Here is a 26,179-nt window from a genome sequence, read left to right as displayed (position 1 = left end):
ATATAATTCTCATTTCTAGGCTCATTTGATTCCTTTCTCTCTTTATGCTTGGTGCACAGGGCTGCCCTTTAAAAACAATGACAAACATAACCTTATCCTGACTTGGTTGCCATGGGAATGGTTACTGTGCATGGATGACCTGTTCTGAACAAAAAAAAATGTGCAAGCTCCTGTACACATGTGGTACTTAGTGGCTAAACCAGAAGCATTCATTCTTCCTCACCACCAGCCTCTCCCTTATGCCCTTCAGTGATTGTGATGTGTAACATTGCTTGCTCAATCTAGACCTGGATGAAACCTCTATCATTTAAATATCTGAAACTAAGCCATTGCCTAGAGTCCCTTTCCATCCCCATCCCTGGCGACTCAGTCCCTTGCAGCTTTGGTGTTGTATTTGACTCCGAGTTTAGTTTCAGACCACTAGTCTCAGCGCCAGCCAAGACTGCCTCATCCACAACTATTACATTGGACTCTGCTCCATCCTCAACTCTTCAAACAAATGCTGCCACTAGTTTGGGAGTGGCTAGTGACAATATTGAGAGTGTTAGTAATGAGAATTTACCCAATGTCCAAGTGATTAAAAATGTACAGGTTCCTAGGCTTTACAGTGGCTTGCAAAAGTTTTCATACGCCTTGAACTTTTCCACATTTTGTCACGTTACAACCACAAACGTAAATGTATTGTATTGGGATTTTATGTGATAGACCAACACAAAGTGGTGCATAATTGTGAAGTGGAAGGAAATTGATACATGGTTTTCAATTTTTTTTACAAATAAAAAACTGAAAAGTGTGGCGTGCAAAAGTATTCAGCCCCCCTGAGTCAATACTTTGTAGAACCACCTTTCGCTGCAATTACAGCTGCAAGTCTTTTGGGGTATGTCTCTACCAGCTTTGCACATCTAGAGACTGAAATTTTTGCCCATTCTTCTTTGCAAAATAGCTCAAGCTCAGTCAGATTGGATGGAGAGCATCTGTGAACAGCAATTTTCAAGTCTTGCCAGAGATTCTCAATTGGATTTAGGTCTGGACTTTGACTGGGCCATTCTAACACATGAATATGCTTTGATCTAAACCATTCCATTGTAGCTCTGGCTGTATATTTAGGGTCGTTGTCCTGCTGGAAGGTGAACCTCCGCCCCAGTCTCAAGTCTTTTTCAGGTTTTCTTCCAAGATTGCCCTGTATTTGGCTCCATCCATCTTCCCATCAACTCTGACCAGCTTCCCTGTCCCTGCTGAAGAAAAGCATCCCCACAGCATGATGCTGCCACCACCATGTTTCACAGTGGGGATGGTGTGTTCAGGGTGATGTGCAATGTTAGATTTCCGCCACACATGGCCTTTTGCATTTAGGCCAAAAACTTCAATTTTTATCTCATCTGACCAGAGCACCATCCTCCACATGTTTTCTGTGTTCCCCACATGGCTTGTGAGAAACTGAAAACGGGACTTCTTATGGCTTTTTTTGAACAATGGCTTTCTTCTTGCCACTCTTCCATAAAGGCCCGATTTGTGGAGTACACGACTAATAATTGTCCTGTGGACAGATTCTCCCACCTGAGCTGTGGATCTCTGCAGCTCCTCCAGAGTTACCATGGGCCTCTTGGCTGCTTCTCTAATCAATGCTCTCCTTGCCCGGCATGTCAGTTTAGGTGGACGGCCATGTCTTGGTAGGTTTGCAGTTGTGCCATACGCTTTCCATTTTCGGATGATGGATTGAACAGTGCTCCGTGAGATGTTCAAAGCTTGGGATATTTTTTTATATCCTAACCCTGCTTTAAACTTCTCCACAACTTTATCCCTGACCTGTCTAGTGTGTTCCTTGGGCTTCATGATGCTGTTTGTTCACTAATGTTATCTAACAAACCTCTGAGGCCTTCACAGAACAGCTGTATTTATACTGAGATTATATTACACCCAAGTGGACTCTATTTACTAATTAGGTGACTTCTGAAGGCAATTGATTGCACTGGATTTTATTTAGGGGTATCAGAGTAAAGGGGGATGAATACTTTTGCACGTCACACTTTTCAGTTTTTTATTTGTAAAAAAATTTAAAAACCATGTATCATTTTCTTTTCATTTCACAATTATGCGTCACTTTGTGTTGGTCTATCACATAAAATCCCAATAAAATACATTTACGTTTGTGGTTGTAACGTGACAAAATGTGGAAAAGTTCAAGGGGTATGAAAACTTTTTCAAGCCACTGTATACATGCGCTAAACGAGTATGAAAGCCAGGGTTAAGAACAACTCAATCTGAATCATTTATACTGTTTCTTTCTCCTTAGATGCTCCAGCTAAGTGTTTCAACATTTTTGATTAGTACAAGTGTCAGAGGTTATGGGGAGAAGGCGGGAGAATTGGGTTAGGAGGGAGAGATAGATCAGCCATGATTAAATTACGGTGTAGACTTGATGGGCCGAATAGCCCAATTATAATCTTATCACTTATGACCTTATGACCATTTTCTAGTTTTACTTCAGATTTGCAGAATGTGTAGTTTTTTTAAGGTTGTTCTGTTTGAGGAGATTCGCTGCAAGAACACTGTTTCATTTAAATCTACTAAAGGCGTAGTAGGACGTTCCTGGGACTTCAACAATGGGGAAAGTCAACAGAGTCTAATGGGCCTGTCCCACTTAGGCAATTTTTCAGCGGACTTGACAGTCGCTGGCAGTCGCCTGAAAATCAGGCAACTGGAACGGCGACTGTCAGAATGGAACACACACACATCGCTTTCTTCACCAGCCCGTTATGCAGGCGGGGGACAGGGCAAGCGGGGGTAGCGCTGTCTAAAAAATTCACACGGTGCAAAGCCAAGGTGAAAACACACCGCGATGAACAGGAAGGTTGGCGCTGTAAAAAGACGGCTAAAGCACAGTGTACGGTCAGTCCTTTAAAAGAGAGGGGGGGGGGGTGGAGACGAGGGAGAAGGGGGGAGAAGGAGTGGAGGCAACTTTTAAGAAGCCAGAGATACACGGCTGTGAAGCTTGGCGGGCATTTAACAATACCGGTCGTTTATCCCTGGTTCTGAAAACTACTGCTTCCCTTTTTTTTCCCAATGAGCCAATGAAATTCATTGGTCGGCACCGGCTACAGCCTCTGCCAACCTCCGAGAACCTTCGACCTCCTGGCAACTCACTAGGACCTCCTGGCAACCCACCTACGGCACGAGAATTATCGCTACTCTCCATGGCGGCTTCATTCTAGCCGCCGCTAATTTTTCAACATGTGGAAAAATTCACGCCGACCATAGGCTTAAATTAAAGGGGGAAAGATTTTATCGGAATCAAACTTTTTCACGCAAAGGGGGGTGGGTCAGTGGAATACCATAGCTAATATTCTCCAATTCAGGCAATATCCCGCTGTACCTCTTCTGAACCCTCTCCAATGCCTCCACATCTTTCCTGTAATGATACAACCTGAAATGTGCACAACATTTCCATGTGACCTAACCCTTGTCTTATTGAGCTGCAACATTTATTGTTAATATGCCGAATGATAATGGGAAATGTACATTTGTTTTTCACCCTGGCAACTTGTAGCAACATATACAATCCACTCATCTCTCTTCACTCGTTGTACCAAAAATCTGTACACTTTCTTATAGTGTGGCAATGCTGTGCATGTTTCTTAATTAGGCAACACGCCTATGAAGTATTTGAGAGCCTTTCCCACAGGACCCAGGTATTTATTGCAGGGCCTGGGTCCTGTGCATCAGTCGGATCCTAGATTGTCTGAGCTCAAATTCTGTGCCTGAAAGGCGGTGGAAGAAGACTTATACTGATCGATGTCTTTGTGAAGCTTTTTTATGTTTTATGAAACAAGGCACAGTGCCACGGACAGGTGGGGATTAGTAAATATGGAATATTAACTAATATTATCCTGATGCAAGGCAATGGCTTCAATTTAATGCAACAAATTGCACAAGATCAGGGAAGATATTTAACTTTAGCCTTTAGACTTTCGAGATACAGGGTGGAAACAGGCCCTTCGGCCCACCGAATCCATGGCGACCTGCGATCACCTCGTACACTTGGCAATGCACTATGCTAAAAATATAAATAAGGAGATGTGGAACGTGAAAAGGTTATCAAACCCATTTCTTGCATGGAGCATGCAAAATTTCCTTATTTTATCTTACCCCATGTATTTAATTTCTGGAGAGAAGGTTTGGCCAAATGTCACCTTCCCCAGAAGCAATGAAGCAAATCCCCATGATACTGATCTCACCGCTCCAATTTCTCTCTAGTTTGATTGCTTTTAGCTCATTTTGTCAGCAGCACATAACTATTTAATCCACAAGCACTTTAACTTAATGGTTTCTGTTGAGTTGGGTGCAGGCTGAGACATAATTCTGACCCATCTCAACTGGTGAGATATTGATGAAGTTGTTTTGGCAATAAAATTATTGCGCCCAACTATCTTTACTTTTAATGCCCAATTAACCTTTCCTAATATGTAACTTTTTAGATTAAGAAGTGGTGGCTTAGTGGCGCAGTGGTAGAGTTGCTGCCTGTCAGCACCGGAGACCCAGTTTCGATCCTGTCTATGGGTGCTGTCTGTACGGAGTTTGTACATTCTCCCCATGACCTAGCTGGGTTTTCCCCGGGTGCTCCAGCTTCCTCCCGTATGCTAAATATGTACAGGTTTGTAGGTTAATTGGCTTGGTAAAATTATTAATTGTCCCTTGTGTGTAGGGTAGTGTTAGTGTACGGGGATCGCTGGTCAGTGTTGACTCGGTGGGCCGAAGGGCCTATTTCCGCGCCGTATCTCTAAACTAAAAACTAAACTAAAGATTTGAAAGTTTTGACTCACCAGATTTTAAGGCGGTGAAACAATTAACATGCATGATTTATTATTTAGTGCATTTATTCACACCCACCTCTCATGTATATGTTTTGTTTGTGGTTACTAGGTATGCATTGTACAGAAGAAAGATTCAAAGAAGATGTATGCTATGAAATACATGAACAAGCAGCAGTGTGTAGAACGTAATGAAGTGCGGAATGTCTTCAAAGAGTTGCAAGTCATGCAGGGTCTGGAGCACCCGTTCCTTGTCAATTTATGGTGAGTATTTACTGCTTTTAAGGTGTTCTTCATTTTCATGTGCCAAATTTAACTGGAAACTCCTCCATCATACCATGTGGTTTATGCTAAAAATTACCGGTGAATACCAACTTCTTTCTCATTTACAAGAATCCTTCTTGAGGCGTCCTATTTACCCATTTGGGCCCAAGACACCATTTTACCTCTACTTTATCTATCTTAATTATGTTAACATAAAATATCGTGGTTTTATATATTTTATTACCGTACTTCCCTCCTTTTATTCCATCCATCATACTTCTTTCTCATTTACATCCCAGACATCCTATTTACCCATACATATTCTATAGATCCAATTTACCTCTAGTTATATATCTTAATTATGTAACATAATTTTATTCTAATATTCAGTGTCTTCTGCTTTATCGTGATGCAAGGGTTTTGACCCGAAGTGTCAACAATTCCTCCCCACCACCACAAATACAGCTCAACCCTCACAGTCCCTCCAGCTGAATGTTTGTTGTCCATATTCCAGCATCTGCAGATTCTTGTGTCATCAATTTATTTGATCCTGATAGAATGCCTTCTCTGATTGTTGTCGCCGCTCAACAGGACTCTGCCACCTTGCATTCATTTTCCAGACACATTTTATTTACTTGTGTAACAGTCCCAGTTACCAAACTGCTCTGAAATTCTACTCTGAACTGTCAGCTTTTAGATAGATTCTGGCCCTTGAAATTGTGTGCACTTTCTAATTCCTTATCACCGATCACAATACATTCTCAAAACACTAATTAGAAATACAATAACACTAATACAAATATAACTACATGTTATTTAATCATGTATTTGTATTCAATTTTAATGAGGATGATTATCAAGAACCTGTGTAGGAAGGGACTGCAGATGCTGGTTTAAACCGAAGATGGACACAAAATGCTGGAGTAACTCAGCAGGTCAGGCAGCATCTCTGGAGAGAAGAAGGGTCTTGATCCGAAACGTCACCCACTCCTTCTCTCCAGAGATGCTGCCTGTCCCGCTGAGTTACCCCAGCTTTTTGTGGCAATTATCAAGAACCTTGTGTTCTAGATTAAAACTAGCTATACATCAAAGGATGACTGTCAAGAACCTTGTGCTGTCCGCCAAGGAATGTCCAAAGGTCCTTGTGTTGTACAGCTATCTTAACCTTTATCATACTGCAGAGTCCACATGGTATATCAGCATAAAATGGTAATATTCATTGAATACATGCTGAATTCCTTCTGAAGAAGTTGGGGCATTTTTGTGCTTTCCTGGTCATAGTGTCAATGTGGTTGAACCAGTACAAATTATTGGTGATATTTACACCATATACCTGTAGTGCAAATCTCACATTTACCTGTCTTTATGCTGCCGATCCTATTTATTTATTTGTATGCTATCTGTTACATTTGCATAGTTCTCTTTGTACATTGTACATGTTGAGATGCACCTTGTGCAATCCAAGGCACTGACACTAACAAAGAAAATCCGACACTATGAATGGCACCAAAGTAAATTGAAGATGAAGGGCTTTAAGGAGAAGTGTGATAATAAAAAGGGGGAAATAGAAGAGTACGAAGGAACTGCAGATGCTGTTTTACACCGACGATAGACACAAAATACTGAGTAACTCAGTGGGACAAGCAGCATCTCTGGTGCGAAGGAATAGGTGACGTATCGGCTCAAGACCCTTCTTCAGATTGAGAGTCAGAGGAGGGGAAGACTAGAGACACTTCACACCTGACCCTACCCATATCTCTAGTTTCCCCGTCCCTGACTCTGAGTCTGAAGAATGCTCTCAACCTGATACGTCACCCATTCCTTCTCTCCAGAGAGAGATGCTGTTTGTTCCACTGAGTTAGTCCAGCATTCTGTGTCTCTCTTTAATGAGTTACCAGGATCCTGTTCGCCAGAATTCTGAAGTAATTGACTTAAACATTCCTTTTTCTGACTTTGGTTATAACTTCTTGTTTCAGTCCATATGAATTGACATTGGCTTTATAGTTAAAATGTGATTATGTTGTGGTTTAATCTCAGTTGTGTAGTAGGAGATGTATTGTCATTTCTTTGAGCAGATGAGGACTAAGATCATTATGACTCCACTCGGTCTTTTTTGGAGAACTTGCGATGCTTCCTTTGGTAATGTGAGCAGAACTGGTGATGGAGGCCCAATGATAGTGTCATTTTTGACAGGCACGTGGATCATAATGATAATCATAATCTATTAGCCAAGTACGTTTTGCAACATACGAGGAATTTGATTTGCCATACAGTCATACCAATAAAGAACAACAAGACACCCAAATAAACTTTTAACATGAACATCCACCACAGCGACTCCCCCACATTCCTCACTGTGATGGAAGGCAAAAATGTTTAATCTTCTTCCCTTCTTTGTTCTCCCACGGTCGGGGTACTCAATCCTTCGATTTGCAGGGAATGGATGCGTACAGTTCATATACATCAGGTATGGCACAGACATTGTGGGCCAAAGGACCTGTTCCTATGCTGAACAGTTTTATGTTCTTAGTTCCAAGTGGTATGCCAACCAAATAACTCAGGATACAATCTCACCGATATTTGCATATTGATGAACAGAAATTTTCACAGTTCATTTTCTTTATTAATCGATCCAGCTTAAAGTGACTAAATCGGGAAAGCACCAAATAGGTATTAATCAGAAGCTGCTGCACCAAGTATGACTACCAATTTAATATCCTTTAACCAATCTTGAATCCCTCTTTTTCAACAATCCTTCATCTTCCCCCCCGACATCCAATGTTGTTCCACTTTCGCCAATTCTCTCCACATCTACCCCAAGGTTTATTTTATTTTAGTTTAGTTTAGATATACAACACAGAAACAGGCCTTACAGCCCACAGAATCCGCGCCTGTCAGCGATCCCCGCACATTAACACTATCCTACACACACTGGGGACAATTTTACATTCATACAAAGCCTATTAACCTATATACTTGTACGTCAATTGGTGGGTTGGAAGAAACCGAAGATCTGAGAGAAAACCCACGCAGGTCACAGGGAGAACATACAAACTCCGTACAGACAAGCTCCCATAGCCAGGATCGAACCCGGGTCTATGGCACTGTAAGGCAGTAACTCTACCGTTACCGTAGTAACGGTACTTACCGTGAGGTATTTTCATCGCCCACATGACACCAGTCTTCCTCTACGTTCCTCTCACAAAGAGCCTCCTCAAATTTATTTATTCCCACAAGTCTTTTGTTGCCTTTTAAATATGTGTCCTTTTGTTGATGTTAGGTTTTCCATGCTATTCCTTTCAAATGTGCCGCTGAATTATTATACAGAAATAAAAGGAAATAGTAAATAATAGATACTTGTTCAAATAATGGAGCAATTCACATGCCAGACAAATGGCTTTGGTGTTGCAAAAAACTTGTGATAGTTGCATTAAATGGTCATTGCGATGTATCTCTTGTTGGTGTTGGACAGGGTCTGATTAGTTGTTGGACAGGGTCTGATTAGGAACAGTCAACATGGATTTGTGCCTGGAAGGTCATGTTTGACTAATCTTCTTGAATTTTTTTGAAGAGGTTACTAGGGAAATTAATGAGGGTAAAGCGGTGGATGTTGTCTAAATGGACTTAAGTAAGGCCTTTGACAAAGTTCCACATGGAAGGTTGGTTAAGAAGGTTCAATTGTTGGGTATTAATAGTGGAGTAGCAAGATGGATTCAACAGTGGCTGAATGGGAGATACCAGAGAGTAATGGTGGATGGCTGTTTGTCAGGTTGGAGGCCGGTGACTAGTGGGGTGCCTCAGGGATCTGTGTTGGGTCCACTGTTGTTTGTCATATACATCAATGATCTGGATGATGGTGTGGTAAATTGGATGAGTAAATATGCAGTTGATACTAAGATAGGAGGTGTTGTGGATAATGAAGTAGATTTTCAAAGTCTACAGAGAGATTTAGGCCATTTGGAAGAGTGGGCTGAAAGATGGCAGATGGAGTTTAATGCTGATAAGTGTGAGGTGCTACATCTTGGCAGGACAAATCAAAATAGGACGTACATGGTAAATGGTAGCGAATTGAGGAATGCAGTTGAACAGAGGGATCTAGGAATAACTGTGCATAGTTCCCTGAAGGTGGAATCTCATGTAGATCGGGTGGTAAAGAAAGCTTTTGGTGTGCTGGCCTTTATAAATCAGAACATTGAGTATAGAAGTTGTGATGTAATCTTAAAATTGTACAAGGCATTGGTGAGGTCAATTCTGGAACATGGTGTAAAATTTTGGTCTTCAAATTATAGGAACGATGTCAACAAAATAGAGAGAGTACGGAGGAGATTTACTAGAATGTTGCCTGGGTTTCAGCACCTAAGTTACAGAGAAAGGTTGAACAAGATAGGTCTTTATTCTTTGGAGCGCAGAAGGTTAAGGGGGGGAACTTGATAGAGGTCTTTAAAATTATGAGAGGGATAGACAGAGTTGACGTGGATAAGCTTTTTCCATTGAGAGTAGGGAAGATTCAAACAAGAGGGCATGATTTGAGAATTAAGGGACAAAAGTTTAGGGGTAACATGAGGGGGAACTTCTTTACTCGGAGAGTGGTAGCTGTGTGGAATGAACTTCCGGTGGAAGTGGTGGAGGCAGGTTTATTTTTATCATTTAAAAATAAATTGGATAGGTATATGGACGGGAAAGGAATGGAGGGTTATGGTCTGAGTGCAGGTAGATGGGACTAGGTGAGAGTATGTGTTCGGCACAGACTAGAAGGGCCGAGATGGCCTGTTTCCGTGCTGTAATTGTTATATGGTTATATGGTTATATGGTGTTGTGTGGAGGTAAGTTGCTACATTGAGCTTTTAAGATTGTCAACAGCAGCCTTTCTTTTGGTGCCATTGTCGACTCTCCTTGGAACACACTGAACCATTTATAAACTTCAACACATGATCAAAGAAACCTCGAAATACTACTTACCTATTCCAATTTAGTCAGACAGGAAACAGTTCTTGCTAATTTTAGTGAGTAGATAGTATTGTGTTTAAAACTCCTCATTTAAAATAAATAATTTCAGCCCAAAAGTGTCCATGACAGATCCACACCATGGTCTGCGTGCAGAAGCTTGCTCTTCTGAAGAAGGATCTCGACCCAAAACCTCACCTATTCCTTTTCTCCAGAGATGCTGTCTGACCCTTCTGAGTTACTCCAGTTTTTTGTGTGTACCTTTGCTGAAAGATTATCTATTAGGAAGATAATATAGTACTCAAGACAAAATGTTTACAATTGATAGGGTGTTTCTTGACATCAGGATGTTCCAATGAAGTCATTTTGAAGTGTAATCACTGTACTAATGTTGAGATCAACTGGACAATTTGCATCCAACAAGATCCCACAAATAGCAAATGCTCATTTTTAGTGGCCATAGTTATGCCAATTTTACCTTAAGGGAAGGTAGACAAAAATGCTGGAGAAACTCAGCAGGTGAAGCAGCATCTATGGAGCGAAGGAAATAGGCAAAGTTTCGGGCCGAAACAAGGGAAACTGATTTTTAAACATTCAAATAAATATTGGCACATTGCTGTCCGTGAATAGTGAAAAATCGGATTTACATTTCAGATGCTGTTTGAATTATTTTGTTGAAAGGCCAGCATTAAAAACATAACTTCACCTTCTTTATAAATGTACGTGGTTCTTGTAGCCCATTTATTCAAAAAGCTTGTTTCTTTCCTTTGATGCATCCTTCAATTACTCTTCCAAGAATTGTTTGCAATTTCTCTCTTACAACAGACCATTTAATGACTGTCTGCTACAATGCACATAATGGGAAAATAGAAATAAGATACGAGCAAAACAATGTTGAATAAGAAACAGACAGCTGGAATGTCAAGTGGTCAAGATAAAAAGAAACATTGCTGAAGATAAAAAAAAGCCATCATATGCGGAGAGAGCTATACAAATGTAACATGTAGCATACAAATAAATAATTACGATCTGCAGCATAGAGACAGGTGGAAATGATTAAATCCACTTGTCTGAAATATCTATAATATGTATTTATTCATTCTATCAAGAAAAGTTATTGAAACCTTCTAGCCAGCAGCATGGTGGGAGTATCCTGACCAGTAGGACAGCAGCAGTGAAGAAGGCAGCTCACTGCCACTTGCTGAGGGAGAACTCAGAATGGGAAATAAGTGCATATAAACATAAAATAAAATATTGTCTTTTGGACTCTGTGACAACTCCATTCCGAAGTCCTTATCTTGTAACCTTATTGAAAAGCCAACAGCAAGTGTGTCTGACCACGACTGTACGGAAAACTTAAAGATAAAGTTAGATCAAAGGAATAGGCTTATTGTAAGCCCCCACCTCCCCAGTAAATTAGGGGTATGGAGAATTTCAGAAATCATGAAAGGCACAAGGAAAAAGAAGCAGAATATGCTAGTTGGCTTGCGAGAAAGAAAAGTCGATTTTAAGGCTAATATTTCCCAATAGCCTTTTAACAAAATATCTACAGGATTAAAGGATTTGGATCAATGAATACAATACAATACAATACAATACAATACAATACAATATTTATTACATGTCATTTGAACCTCAGTGAGGCTCAAACGAAACTCCATTTCCACAGCCATACAAACAAAGACAATTTCCTACAGACATACACACAATTCAATTTACAGAAACATCCATCACAGTGAATCTCCTCCTCACTGTGATGGAAGGCAAAGTCTTTTCTCTCCACTGCACCATTTCTCTCCCGATGTCGAAGCCCCAGGCGGGCGATGATAAGTCCCACGACCATTTTAGGCCGTGCCGGGCGATGTACGGCCCCGCTCCCGGTCTAAATGTCACAAAGTTGGAGCCCCCGGCGGGCGTTCGAATGTCCCACGGCCATGAAGCCACGCCAGGCGATGTACGGCCCCGCTCCGGGTCTTTCCAACCCCACGACACGGGCTAGAGAAGTTGCATTGCGGGAGCTCCGGAAAGCGGTCTCTCCACCCGGACCCGCGAGCTCCCGATGTCCCGACAGTCCACCGGACCTGCAGCTGCAGCTGGAGCCTCCGAGCTACGTGGTCGAGCCGCAGCAGCGAGTCACCACCGCTCCCCACGCTCCGATGCCGGCCAGCCCCACGATGGTAAGTCCGCAGCTCCGCAGGCTCCGTGACTGGAGCCTCCAGGTCGTTCAGGCTGGAGACCGCTCCACGGTGCTAGGCCCCAACGACAACGGAGACCCAACAGGAAAAAGGTTGGGTCTCACGTACAGGGAAGAGAGTTTAAAAATGTTCCCCCTTCCCTCCCCCCGTCCCCCGCATATACACAGTTAAAAAAACTATTTAAAAAACACAAACAACTACATTTAACTAGACAATAAATTAAAAAAAGACAGACAGGCTGTAGGGGCCGCTGCAACACAGTCGCGCCAAAATGGTGAAAGCACTAATAACCATTTATTAAAGCAAAATAGAAGTTAAATATTGAAAAGAACTTACAAAATAGTAACAATACAAGATAACATGTCTCACACCCCTCTGCGTCTTCGTGTCTCCTGGCTGCACCGGCTGCACCACGGTCCAAGCTTTTCCACTCTATCTGGGTGAGGCTCTCTTTAATCTCTACTCTAGTGGTGGAAACATGCACTTCTATAATAAGTGTTATCTCTAAGAACAACAGGTGACTATGTGTCAAGCTAACTATCCTCCTTGGTACCGCAATGGCATGAGTTACGTGTCCAATCACACACTCAGCTATTCTCGGATGTTTCAAGGAAAGCAAAGCTTATCTCAGTGACCTTACAGGTGGCCTTGTGATTTACTGGTTCCTTTGAGTTAGCCTAACTATTCTTTGAAAAACTACTTGTTTATCTAAGTAGGGTTTGAAATGTGGTGCTGCTAATTTTGCTGACATTTCCATTTTAGCTGACCTAGTCTGTTTACCCTTACATTGCAACCTCCTCCTTCGCATCCATCCAGGGAACCCATAGCCCCGCCTGCCCCCACGGTGATATCACACTGGCCAACGAACTGAACACCTTCTTTGCCCGGTTCGAAACTGGCAACACCTCCAGGAGTGGAATAACCCCGGCCATGGCGGAGGGACAGCCCTTAACACTGAGCACTCAGGAGGTACAGTGCGCTCTGCGTAGCATCAATCCACGCAAGGCTGCAGGCCCGGATGGAGTCCAGGGAAGGGTACTAAAGGACTGTGCTGTACAGCTGGCGGAGGTATTCACGAGAATCTTCAATCTATCTCTATCTCTGGCAATGGTCCCCAAGTGCCTGAAAACAGCCACCATAGTGCCGGTGCCGAAAAAGTCCAAAGTCACCAACCTAAATGACTACCGCCCGGTTGCCCTAACACCAATCCCAATGAAGTGCTTCGAAAAGCTGGTCCTCTCCCATATCAAATCCAGCATCCCTGCCTCACTGGACTCTCATCAATTTGCATACAGGGCAAATAGATCAACAGAGGATGCCATCTCTCTGGCTCTTCACACTGTCCTGACTCACCTGGACAGACAGGGCACGTACGTGAGGATGCTCTTCATTGACTATAGCTCTGCATTCAATACGGTCATCCCCACCAAGCTCACCACCAAACTCCACCAGCTAGGCCTCAGCTCGCCGATATGCGATTGGATCCTGAACTTTCTGACGGAGCGACCGCAGGCAGTGAGACTGGGCCCGCACCTGTCCTCCACTATCACCCTGAGCACCGGCACACCACAGGGCTGTGTACTAAGCCCCATGCTCTACTCCCTCTTCACTCACGACTGTGTTCCTGCATTCGACACCAACACCATCGTGAAGTTTGCAGACGACACAACAATGATTGGGCTGATCACCAACGGTGATGAAACAAAATACAGAGCGGAGGTGCAGAACCTGGCGGACTGGTGCGCACGTAACAACTTGTCATTAAACACCTCCAAGACCAAGGAGCTGATTATTGACTTCAGGAGGTCCCATAATGGAGAATACGCCCCAATCTCCATTTACGGGGAAAATGTGGAGAGAGTGTCCAGCTTTAAGTTTCTGGGCACTCACATTTCAGAGGACCTCATATGGTCCACCTGATCAAGAAGGCACAGCAACGACTGTTCTTCCTGAGGACATTAAAAAAGACTGGTCTGCCCCAACAGCTGCTGACAACGTTTTACCGCTGCACCATAGAGAGCATATTAACGTATGGCATCTCTGTGCGGTATCTCAGCTGCATGGAGGCGGAGAGGAGAGCTCTTCAGCGCATCGTCCACAGAGCGCAGAGGATCATTGGGACACAGCTACCAGCCTTGGAGGGCATCTACCACACACGGTGCCTCAGGAAGGCTGTCAGCATCCATAAAGACTCATCACACCCCTGTAACGGTCTGTTCGAACTACTTCCCTCCAGCAGACGTAACGTTACAAGGCCTTCTACGCCCGAACCTCCAGACTCAGAAACAGCATTATTCCAAGAGCTATAGCGGCTCTGAACCGGCCCTGCTTAGTGCCCCCCACCCCCCCTGGACTGTCTCCCTCGGATGGTCACGACACACAGCTTATTTATTTATTTTACGTTTTCTTTTTCATTGGTTGGAGCTGCATACTAAATCTCATTGCACTAACGTGCAATGACAATAAAATATATTATTATTATTATTCTTTAACTTCACCTCCAACACCAGCAATGGCAAGTCATTATAAGCATGTTGGAAATGTATCACAAAACTAACTTCAACTGACTTTCCTTCTCTCTCCATCCCTCCCCCATCGTAGTTCTCTGGCAATTTTTGTCTGCCCTCCAGGTAAAATGTTATCTTTGTATGCCTCGTTGTCACCTTCACCCAGATAACGATGATCTATTCTACATTCTCCTTGAGCTTCATCCCCTTTGATCTCTCATTGTCACACCTTGCTCTTCCATATCTCTGTGTCTCCCTCTCCCCTAACTCTCAGTCTGTAGAAGGGTCTTGACTCGAAATGTCACCCATTTCTTTCTATCCAGAGATGCTGCCTGTCCCGCTGAGTTACTCCAGCATTTTATGTCTGTCTTCTATAATAAACTATTTGCAGGATTTACACCCCATCTGCCATTGGCACATTATCTGCATGGAGCTTGCCATCTACAAAATGAACTTACCGATGCTTCTTTGACAACACCTCCAACACCAGCAATGACAAGTCATTATAAGCATGTTGGAAATGTATCACAAAATCATTTAATCAGTGTTGGGTCTCCTAAACTAGGTGTATCTTTTCCTCATGGCCTAGATGCTTCAAGAAGGAAACTTACCTCCTCAAGGACAATTATGGATACAAACCAATTGGTGTGCCAATGACATCTGCATCCACATTTCCAGAGAAAATTAACACAGGACTGCGATTAACCAGTTGTTTCCTCAAATATATTATATTTTTTTTACTCTAGGATGGTGTGTAGAAACACTTGAATTATTTATCAATTGGCAAACCCTCAAGGAAGTCCTACAAGTTTAACTCTTTACATTAATTCCTTTGTTTGTTCCACACCAATGTGTGTCTCTTGAATATAGACATAAAATGCTGGAGTAAATGGCCTGTCCCACTTACAAGATTTTTTCGGCGACTTTCCGGCACCCGTCATAGTCGCAGCAGGTCGCCGAAAATTTTCAACATGTTGAAAATCCAACGGCGACCAGAAAAAGGTACGCCTCTTTGAGCGACTACTCACGACCATACAGGCGTCACGTGTCGACACGTCGCGACTCACCCGTTGCAGCGGCCCCTACAGCCTGTCTGTCTTTTTTTTTATTTTTTGTCTAGTTAAATGTAGTGCTTGGTGTTTTTTAATAGTATTTTTAAATGTGTAAATGTGGGGGGCGGGGGGGGGGGGGGGGAAACTGTTTAAATCTCTTCCCTGTCCGGGAGACCCGACTTTTTCCCTGTCGGGTCTCGGCTGTCGTTGGGGCCTAGCACCGTGGAGCGGCCTCCAGCCTGAACGACCCGGGGGCTCGGGAGACTGCGGAGCTGCGGAGCTGCTGCGGACTCACCATCGTGGGGCTGGCCGGCCTCGGAGCGTGGGGAGCGGCGGTGACTCGCTGCTGCGACTCGACTCCTGGGGCTCGGAGGCTCCAGCAACGCAGCCGCAGGTCCGGTGGACTGTGACATCGGGAGCTCGCGGGTCTGGGAGGAGAGAGAGAGACCGCTTCCCGGAGCTCCCGCAACGCGACTTCTCCAGCCGGTGTCACGGGGTTGGAACAACCCGGACCGGGACAGTACATCACCCGGCACGGCTTCATGGCCGTGGGACTCACCATCGCCCGTGGGGGTTCCAACCTTGGACTTTCAGACCGGGAGCGGGGCCGTAAATCGCCCCGCGCGGCCTAAAATGGCCGTGGGACTCATCATCGCCCGCCTGGGGCTTGGACATCGGGAGAGACACGGAGAACAGGGGAGAGAAAAGACTTGCCTTCCATCACAGTGGCTTCACTGTGATGGATGTTTGTGTGAATTTAATTATGTGTATGTCTGTAAGACAGTGTCTTTGTTTGTATGGCTGTGGAAACAACATTTCGTTTGAGTCTCACTGGGGCTCAAATGATAATAAATTTGTATTGTATTGTGTCGACACGTCACGGGATGATGTGAGTTGTTGCCCAAAGAGTCATACCTTTTTCTGGTTGCCGCTGGATTTTCAACATGTTGAAAACTTTCGGCGACGTGCTGCGACTGACTTTGGCAGTCGCTGAAAAAATTGCGTAAGTGGGACAGGCCATTAACAGCAGGACAGGCTGCATCTCTTGAGAGAAGGAATGGACGACGATTAGGGTCAAGACCTTCCTTCCCACACATGTCTTGTTTGAATTATATCTCCTGTTGTTTTTATCTCCCTCATATTACATCTCTCCAGTCGCTCTTAATCAGTTCTCACTGTATCGTTCAAACCTTTCAATCGAGCTGCATATAAGTGTGAATGAAAATAATTTTGATGTCTTGGTAATTGCTCTTAATGGGCAGTCAATCTGCTTCCAGCGTTTTTATGACAAGCCAACAATCAAGTTGTCTTATGTCATCATACTTTATTCCGTTTTGTCATGAATTTCACTTAATTAGATCGTGACACTCCAGTTGTTTGTAATTAAGCCAACCGAGTACGAATTCTTCAATCATTGAAGTATAGTTTTAGACGACCAGAAGGTTTGTAAAAGCTAATTCATCATTTGAGCTAAAGATGACTGACGAGATAAATAAAACCACACAAACCAAGTTATTGTGCAATCCATTGTTGTAGGTTTCATTAGTCCCTACAATGTGCCTCAGTCTCAGCAACAGAAGTGAAACTTCATCTTTGATGTAACTTTTTTTTTCCATTTTCCACAACCGATCATTGATATTTGAAGGTACAGTTTTGCACTCTGTAGAGACAAATCTGATTGGTAATACACAAAACTCATTAATCTGAATTAATTGCCACAGATGGTGGTTGAGGCCAAGTCGTTGGGTATTTTTAAAGTGGAGATTGATAGGTTCTTGTCTCGGAAAGAACTGCAGATGCTGGTTTACATCGGAAATAGACACAAAATGCTGGAGTAACACAGCATCTCTGGAGAGAAGGAATGGGTGACGTTTCGGGTCGAGACACTTCTTCAGACCTTGACTCGTGACCTAGGTTCTTGATTTATAAGTATGTCAAAGGGTCAAGAAGGCTGGGAGATTACCTTGTTGTGCTAGCATATTTATTTTCAAAGATAGTTTTGGTGTAGTGGCGTTATGGTATGCAGCATTACAGCCACCATTTACCTTAAATGAAGTTTTCTTTCATTTCAAAGTACAAAGCAAAGTTATTAACCTCTATATATAAAATGTTACTCTCAACATTACATCTTTTCTGAAATACATGAAATCAATGAATTTCTACCTAATCTACCACAAACCTGCATTAGTCATGATTCTCATGTTATGAATATTTTTCTCCACCTCAAGTTCCTGGTCACTTCCCTTTTATTCTCACAGGCATCCATCACCACCTTGCACTTTCAATGCGGACAACCGCCACATTACAGCCGTTCGGATTAGAAAAATCGACCCTTACAGAACTAACTAATGGTAATCGTTGCCCAAAATTTGAGATACAAAATAAAATTTGCTCACACAGACGTTTTAGTTTTGTTTAGAGATCCAGCACGGAAACAGGCCCTTTAGCCCACCGAGTCCGCACCGACTAGCCATCCCGCACACTAATATCCCTGTCCCACTGTATGAGTTCATTCGAGAGTTCTTCCGAGTTTGCCCTGATTCGAACTTGGAGATTTACGGTAATAGCCGCTCGTAGGTACTCGGGGCTCTCGTGGACATTTTTCAACATGTTGAAAAATCTTCACGAGTCTTCCCGAGCTTACCGCGTTTCCCGAGTACCTGCCGTTAGCGTTACGAGCCGCTAAGAGACGTCCCCGAGCTCCGACATACCCGCTACGTTCATTCTACGTGCTTCAACGAGTTTGATTATTTTAAAAACTCGGGAGAGCTCTTGAATGAACTCGTACAGTGGGACAGGGCTTTAACACTATCCTACACACACTAGGGACAATTTATATTTACATCAGGCAAATTGAACTACAATCCTGTATGTCTTTGGAGTGTGGGAGGAAACTGAAGATCTCAGAGAAAACCCATGCAGGTCACGAGGAGAAAGTACAAACTCCATACAGACAAGCACCCATAGTCAGGATTGAATCTGGGTCCCTGGTGCTGTAGGGCAGTAGCTCGACCGCTGCTCCACCGTGCTGCCCTAGATGTGAATAAATAAATAAATAAACCCAAAATGAATTCCTTTTTCAAGTCACATTTTCTGGCACGTGCTGATAATGTGACTTTGAGATGTGGATTGTTTTTTTTAAGAATAGAGCATCGTTCCTCCCCGATTCCCAGTAATTTGAAGGCCATCTGTATAGCACATTAATGTATCTGTGATAATAAAGAGCGAAAATTGTTTTAGGTACTGGAACAATCTTAAACAAATCATCCTTCATTAGAGTCCACACCTGGAGCAATGGATACAATAGATGACGTTGGGGTAGGTGCAATTGAACCTCTGCCTGACCTGAAAGGACTGTCAGGATCCCTGGACAGAGTCGAGGGAGGTTTAAACCAGCATCTGCGGGTCCTTCCAACACAAAGAAATAACCTAATTTATTCTTTCTGTTCTTCTCTTCATTCTTACAGTGGCTCCCTAGATTAATGAGCCCACAGCCCACATTCAAGATAAGTTGGTGTAGGATCCAAGCACAGATTTGCCACAATGGACACTGGGGAGTCTCCATAGACTCCTGTTCCACTGCTGGACTCAACAAGAAGACCTGGTGGCAGTGTATAGCCTGGAAATATACTTTTGCACACAGGCACGAGTTCCAAACTTGCTGGCACATTCTCGGATAAATGCTGTAACTTGCATGTCCACCATTTACTGGCATTTGCCAGGCACTATTTTTGAATGATCCAAAGGTAAACAGCAAGCAAATGAATCGACCTCTCTAAATCGTCCCTATTGTTTCGGGAGTGGATGAGAAAATGGGATGACATAGCACAGGTTAATCGATGGTCTGCGTAGACTCAGTGGGCAGAAGGGCCTGTTTCCATGCTGTATCTCTAAACTAGACTAAACTAAACCCTCTGCTCTAGGGAGAACAAGAAAGTGATATGTTTAACTGCACATTATGGCAGCGGTGGGACACAAACCCACCATGGAGACTGGAGAACAAATCCAGCACCTTAGACCACTTGACCACACTTCTACCCACAGGGATAACATTTAGGGTAGTGAATGAATGTTTATTGGCCAAGTATGTACGCATACAAGCAATCAGCTCGCATGTAACAACATGACATACAGTAAACCATTAAGAATAAAACATAAAACATTAAGAATAAAACATTATAGTTTAAACATGTGAATGAAATAAAATACCAGAGCAAAAGGAGGCTGCAGACTTTTGGTTATTCAATAGAGCTACTGCTCGTGGAAAAAAAGCAGTTTTTATGTCTTTAAAAAAGCTATTTTTATGTTTTTATGTGATCATTATAACATAAATTTGAAATTGGTAATGGAGAAAAGCAAGAATTGATCCAAAGGTTAAAGTCTTAATTAGAGGAAGACTAACTTCAGAAGGATGAAATGGTTTTTTCTTACACAAAGTAAACCAAAACCAAAGTATGGCAGGTAAAAATATCCTGGACAAGGGTGAGATGTTCCAAATGAAGGTCAGTATATTTCCATGAGTGGCAAAGGTTGGCCAACAGATCAGAGATATCCCTGGATGAAGGAGGAGAAAGACAGTAGCATAAAACAGCTCAGGGAATAGTGTAACTCATGTTGGATCAATGGTCCAAGCAATAAGAGGAATTAGAGAAGTATTAGCATGAGTTGTGTAGGTAGGAAGTGCAGATGCCGGTTTAAACCAAAGATAGACACAAAAAGTTGGAGTAACTCAGCGGGTCAAGAAGCATCTCTGGAGAAAAGGAATAGGTGACGTTTCAGGTCGAGACACTTCTTCAGACCAATGAGTCAACTGGTGCAGAGAGGTTGTGTCCTAGGATGATGAGGAAGTGGGATGGATGTTCTGTTATTCATCTGTGGGATTTGGACATCACCGTCAACAGCAGCATGTAGATTAGCCTGGGCAAGGACGGCACATTCCTTCCCTGATGGGCATTATCGGACAACAGACCACAAGTTGTGTGGTTAATGCTATTCATGCCAGTTAGAGTCATAGACTGATACAGTGTGGAAACAAGCCCTTTGGCCCAATTTGCCCACACCGGCCAAAATGTCCCAGCTACACTAGTCCCACCTGCCTGCGTTTGGCCCAAATCCCTCCAGACCTGTCCTATCCATGTACCTGTTTCTTCATCGATGATTAAACTGTTTCTCCAGTACCTCCTCTGGCGGCTTGTTCCATACACCTACCACTGTTTGTGTGTAAAAGTTACACCTCAGATTCCTATTCAATCTCTTCCCCTTCATCTTAAACCTATGTCCTCTGGTCCTCATTTCATATACTCTGGGCAAGAGACTTTGTGCGTCTACCCGATCTATTCCTCTCATGATTTTATACACCTCTATAAGATCACCCCTCATCCCCCAGCGCTCCAAAGAATAGAGTCCCAGCCTACGCAACCTCTCCCCATAGCTCAGTCTTGGCAACATCCTCGTAAAGATTCCAGGCATTTACTTATATGAATATAAATCCCCTAATTGGCAAGGTGACATTTGAACTCATGTCACTGAATTAATAATCCATGAATTCAGATATTGGTCCAACAAAAAACAACTTCCACAATACTGTATCCATGTTGCAGAATGGCTGCCAGGACTGGTGCCACACAACTGAAGAATGCTAATATGACTGCCTTGTTCAAAAAGTGATTGAGGACCTGCCCTGCAAATATCTGGCTGGTCAGGTTTCTATAAAACAATGACCAAGGGAAAAATATTATAAGGCAGTTTAAGAATTTGGATTTAAGAGATATTTAAGAGATACTAGACTAAGTGGGACCCAACGGGTCCCATGTTCACAAGGGAGGGCTGGTCCCCCAACGCAATATTCCACCTCCCCACCAATTCCAATATTGGTGGCCAGTGGGGGGGCTTTCTGGAGTGCTGGTATGGGTTCTTGAGGTGGCAGCTCAGTCCCTCAAGCCTGATCTGCTGGCAGTTCACTCACAGCTGGTGGGCTGGTAGTTGACTCATGACTATTCCTTGAAATTCCATTTCAAGCAGGGTGCAAGGCCACCAAATTCAAGTGCAGTTTCTTACCCCTATGAGCAGGGTGCAAGCCCACCGAATCCATGTAGTTTTCAACCACTTCAAACAGGGTGCAAGGCCACCAAATTCAGTGCAGTTTCATACCACTTCAAGCAGGATGCAAGGCCGCCAAATTCAAGTGCCTTTCAACCTCAAGCCAAAGCACTCAAGCCACCATTTGCTGTAAGTAGTGCCTTTCAACTTCAAGCCAAAGCACCCAAGCCACCATTCGCAGTAAGTAGTGCCTTTCAACTTCAAGCCAAAGCACTCAAGCCACCATTTGCAGTAAGTAGTGCCTTTCAACTTCAAGCCAAAGTACCCAAGCCACCATTGGCAATAAGAAGTGCCTGTCAACTTCAAACCAAATCTACCCGCCAACATTTGCAGTAAGTGGTGCCTTTCAACTTCAAGCCAAAGCACCCAAGCCACCATTGGCATTAAGAAGTGCCTTTCAACTTCAAGCCAAATCTACCTGCCACCATTTGCAGTAAGTGGTGCCTTTCAACTTCAAGCTAAAGCACCTAAGCCACCATTTGCAGTAGTAGTGCCATTCAACTTCATGCCACCATTTGCAGTAAGTAATGCCTTTCAACTTCAAGCCAAAGCACCCAAGCCACCATTTGCAGTAAGAAGTGCCTTTCAACTTCAAGCCAAATCTACCCGCCACCATTTGCAGTAAGTAGTGCATTTCAACTTCAAGCCAAAACACCGAAGCCACCATTTGCAGTAGTAGTGCCATTCAACTTCATGCCACCATTTGCAGTAAGTAGTGCCTTTCAACTTCAAGCCAAAGCTCCCAAGCCACAATTTACAGGAAGTAGTGCCTTTCAACTTCAAGCCAAAGCACCCAAACAACCATTTGCAGGCAGTGCCTTTTTACTTCAAACAAACCATATTTTCATTTTCAAACCACATTAAGGGTAAGTTGTGTAGACATTTGTACAGTGTTATTCAGAGCTCAGATAGACGTGATCTTTGGCTTCATCCACCTTGCAGAGACTGAGTGAGGCACACCACTTCCTGGTTTTATAGTCCCTCCCCCTCCCTCCAGCAGGGGCAGCAGAGAGAATGGTGATTTTTTTTTAAACATTAATATCTCTCTGATTTGTAATCAATGGGAAAAATCCTCCGAAACCTTAAGGCGGAGGGGGGCTCTGAGCAAGGTGGCCTAAAATGACGGCCGTAGGTGGCGGCGTTCTGTCGGAAATCACAGCACAGTGGGCCAAAAGCGGTCAAGATCAGAGATTTAGTAATATAGATTTGGATTTAAGAGATATTTAAGAGATATCTGTGAAAAGTAATACATGTTGGACTAATCTGATCCAATTTGATTGATGAGTTAACGGGAAAGTTTAAAGACAAGGCTGCATAGATGAGATTTGGATTTCCCGATGGCATTCAACAGTCCCACATAAAAGGCTTTGAAAATTGATGTGCATAGAATAAAGTCTTTCAGCAGACAACAGGGAAACAGCAAGGGACTAAGCTGAATGGATTGTTTTTCAGCTAGCTTGTCTCCTCGAGAGAAAGAGCGAGAGAGAGAGATAGAGAGAGAGAGAATTAATAACACCCACTGCCAAGGCGACCATCACCCTGCTCACCAACTCCACAATGGCCCACACGCATCAAGGCTACCACACAAATTGTGAACTGATTCTCCACATCACAGGCTGCCAGAACAGCATCAAAATATTGACAATTGCCTGGTGTTCGAAATTTAGAAATTAAGTTAGGCAGTGCACTGGTGTTGCTGGTAGATCTGCTGCCTCACAGTGCCAGAGACCCAGGTTCAATCCTGACCACAGGTGCTGTCCATGTGGAGTTCTCTCCATGGCCACTGGGTTTCTTTCTGATGCATCGGCTCACTCACACATCCCAAGAACACGGGAGTTGCTCGGTTAACTGCACTCTGTAAATCATGTGAATGAGAATAATAGAGTTTGAATGACAGATGATGAGTGTTGGGAGTGATGACAGAGTATGCTATATGATAAGTGTAGCATTAAAGGATGGTTCATGAGATGGCTCTTTCTCTCTCTCTCCCTCCCTCTCTTCTCTCTCTTTCTCTCTCTCTCCTCCCTCCCTCTCCCTCTCTCTCTCTCTCTCCCACTCTCTCTCCCGCTCTCCCGCTCTCTCTCTCTCTCTCTCTCTCTGTCTCTCTCTCTCTCTCTCTTGTCAATTTTCAATTCAATTTCAATTAAAAAACTATTGGCATATTGCATATTGGCAGATTTCTAAAAACCTCATTGCATGGCTCCAACGTGAACATTTGCTTCTTCCCCTTACTACCCTCATTTATCTCCTCCTAATTGCACTGCTCCATACAGTGTTATCATTAATCTGCATTTATCACCCTCTCTCAGATGGCATCAAAAACATTATGCCATATAACATATGCTGAGAGAATGGAGCGGCTGGGCTTGATGAGTTAACGGGAAAGTTACAATAGAGCGATTGATTTTCCTTTCTTCCTTTTTTTTTCTTTTCTTTCTAGGGTCTTATTTATTTTCTTTGCTTCCTTCTCTAACTTCTTCCCTAAGGGGCTTTCTTTTCCCAACACTTTCCTGCACCTTCACGATTCTTGCTTACTTTCCTTACTTCTTTTATTTCTATCTTTTTTAAAGCTCAAAAAATGAAGTGGTACAACATAATGTAATAAGATATATGCGATGTATTAAGGTGATTTACTGTACTGCTAATAAAAATAAAATTTAAAAAAAAACAAAAAAAAACGGGAAAGTTTAAAGACAAGGCTGCATAGATGAGATTTGGATTTCCCGATGGCATTCAACAGTCCCACATAAAAGGCTTTGAAAATTGATGTGCATAGAATAAAGTGCACATCAATTTAGCATGAGAGGGGATCTTATTGAAACATATAAGATTATTAAAGGTTTGGACATGCTGGAGGCAAGAAACATGTTCCCGATGTTGGGGGATTCCAGAACCAGGGGCCACAGTTTAAGAATAAGGAGTAAGCCATTTAGAACGGAGATGAGGAAATACTTTTTCATACAGAGAGTGGTGAGTCTGTGGAATTCTCTGCCTCAGAGGGCGGTGGAGGCCTGTTCTCTGGATGCTGGATACCCCGTTCCTGCCTTCTCCCCATATCCCCTGACTCCGCTATTTTTAAGAGCCCTATCCAGCTCTCTCTTGAAAGTATCCAGAGAACCTCCCTCCACCGCCCTCTGAGGCAGAGAATTCCACAGATTCACAACTCTCTGTGAGAAAAAGTGTTTCCTCATTTCCGTTCTAAATGACTTACCCCTTATTCTTAAACTGTGGCCCCTGGTTCTGGACTCTCCCAACATCGGGAACATGTTTCCTGCCTCTAGCGTGTCCAAGGCCTTAACAATCTTATATGTTTCAATTAGATCCCCTCTCATCCTTCTAGAAAAGGCTATACATGGTTACATTTAAACCGTCTACAACGTACAGATAAAGGATAAAAGATAAAACATATTGTGCAAAATAAAGTCCGATTAAAGGACTGCGTGTGTGTATGTTTGTGTGTGCACGCGTGCATATGTGTGCCAGTGTGCGTGTGTGTGCATGTGTGTGTGTGTGTGTGTGTGCTATTGTGTAGGCGTGCGTGCGTAAGAGTGCGCGTGTGCATGCATGCGTGCACAATTATTTTATGATCTTTCTGCTGTTCTTTATAGTTCCACAATTGATCAGTGCCTTTGACGTGTGTGTATGAGAGGGCAACCTGACATTTGGGAATACTTTACAGCATTTAATAGCGTTTTGCCACAAAAAGACTTCATTAGTTCAATGACGCCTAATCCGTTAAAAATAATGGTGCAACATCATTGAGCTCAAAGAACGTCCCAACAGGATTTTTTATGGCCATACGGTACTAGATTGTAACTGCTAATGGTTATGTTTGCTGTTTACTACATGTGTTCATTGCGATCAGGGAGTTGTCCACGACATGCCTACCATGGGGACTAGGAATACAGCAGGTGCTTGATTTCCTGTGTGATTTCCTTTGTGGATTTTTAAATGGAAACAATAAAGCATGACCAGCGTCATCAAATTGATTACAAAGGAAAATAAATCTCATTCTTTCCCTGTTGGTCATTTTCATTAAAAAAATTGTGGCTTACAGAACACTGCAAATTATGTTTCTCACGCTCGGTGTAAGGGTGATGGTTGGCAAGTCCAATCAGATAGTACATCTTCTTTACAAGTTACAATTAGATGATTGCAAAATGTGATTGCGATCTTATAACATCAACAAAGAATGTTGTGACTTTCGAGTAGCTGCTTCTCGCTGCCTGATGCACTGACAGCAACTGTCATGTGTGCAGTTGACACCAATCCATGTGTAGCACCCAACTGGGGTCTCTTTTGTGAGACTG

General features: G+C 43.2%; 1 protein-coding gene across 1 annotated transcript in view; it reads left to right on the top strand.

Moving 5' to 3' along the window:
- Nucleotides 1-26,179, top strand: part of LOC129701420 (serine/threonine-protein kinase 32A-like) — a 289,291-nt gene that overhangs the window by 107,460 nt on the left and 155,652 nt on the right. Inside the window, exon 3 of the mRNA XM_055642577.1 lies at nt 4,921-5,072. Within this exon, the coding sequence (XP_055498552.1) occupies nt 4,921-5,072 (152 nt within the window). The remainder of the gene's footprint in view (nt 1-4,920; nt 5,073-26,179) is intronic.

This window comes from Leucoraja erinacea, chromosome 11 (genome assembly GCF_028641065.1).
Source record: "Leucoraja erinacea ecotype New England chromosome 11, Leri_hhj_1, whole genome shotgun sequence".
NCBI lineage: Eukaryota > Metazoa > Chordata > Chondrichthyes > Rajiformes > Rajidae > Leucoraja > Leucoraja erinaceus.
Note: the sequence above shows the minus strand (reverse complement) of the source record. Positions and strands in the feature narration are given on the sequence as shown.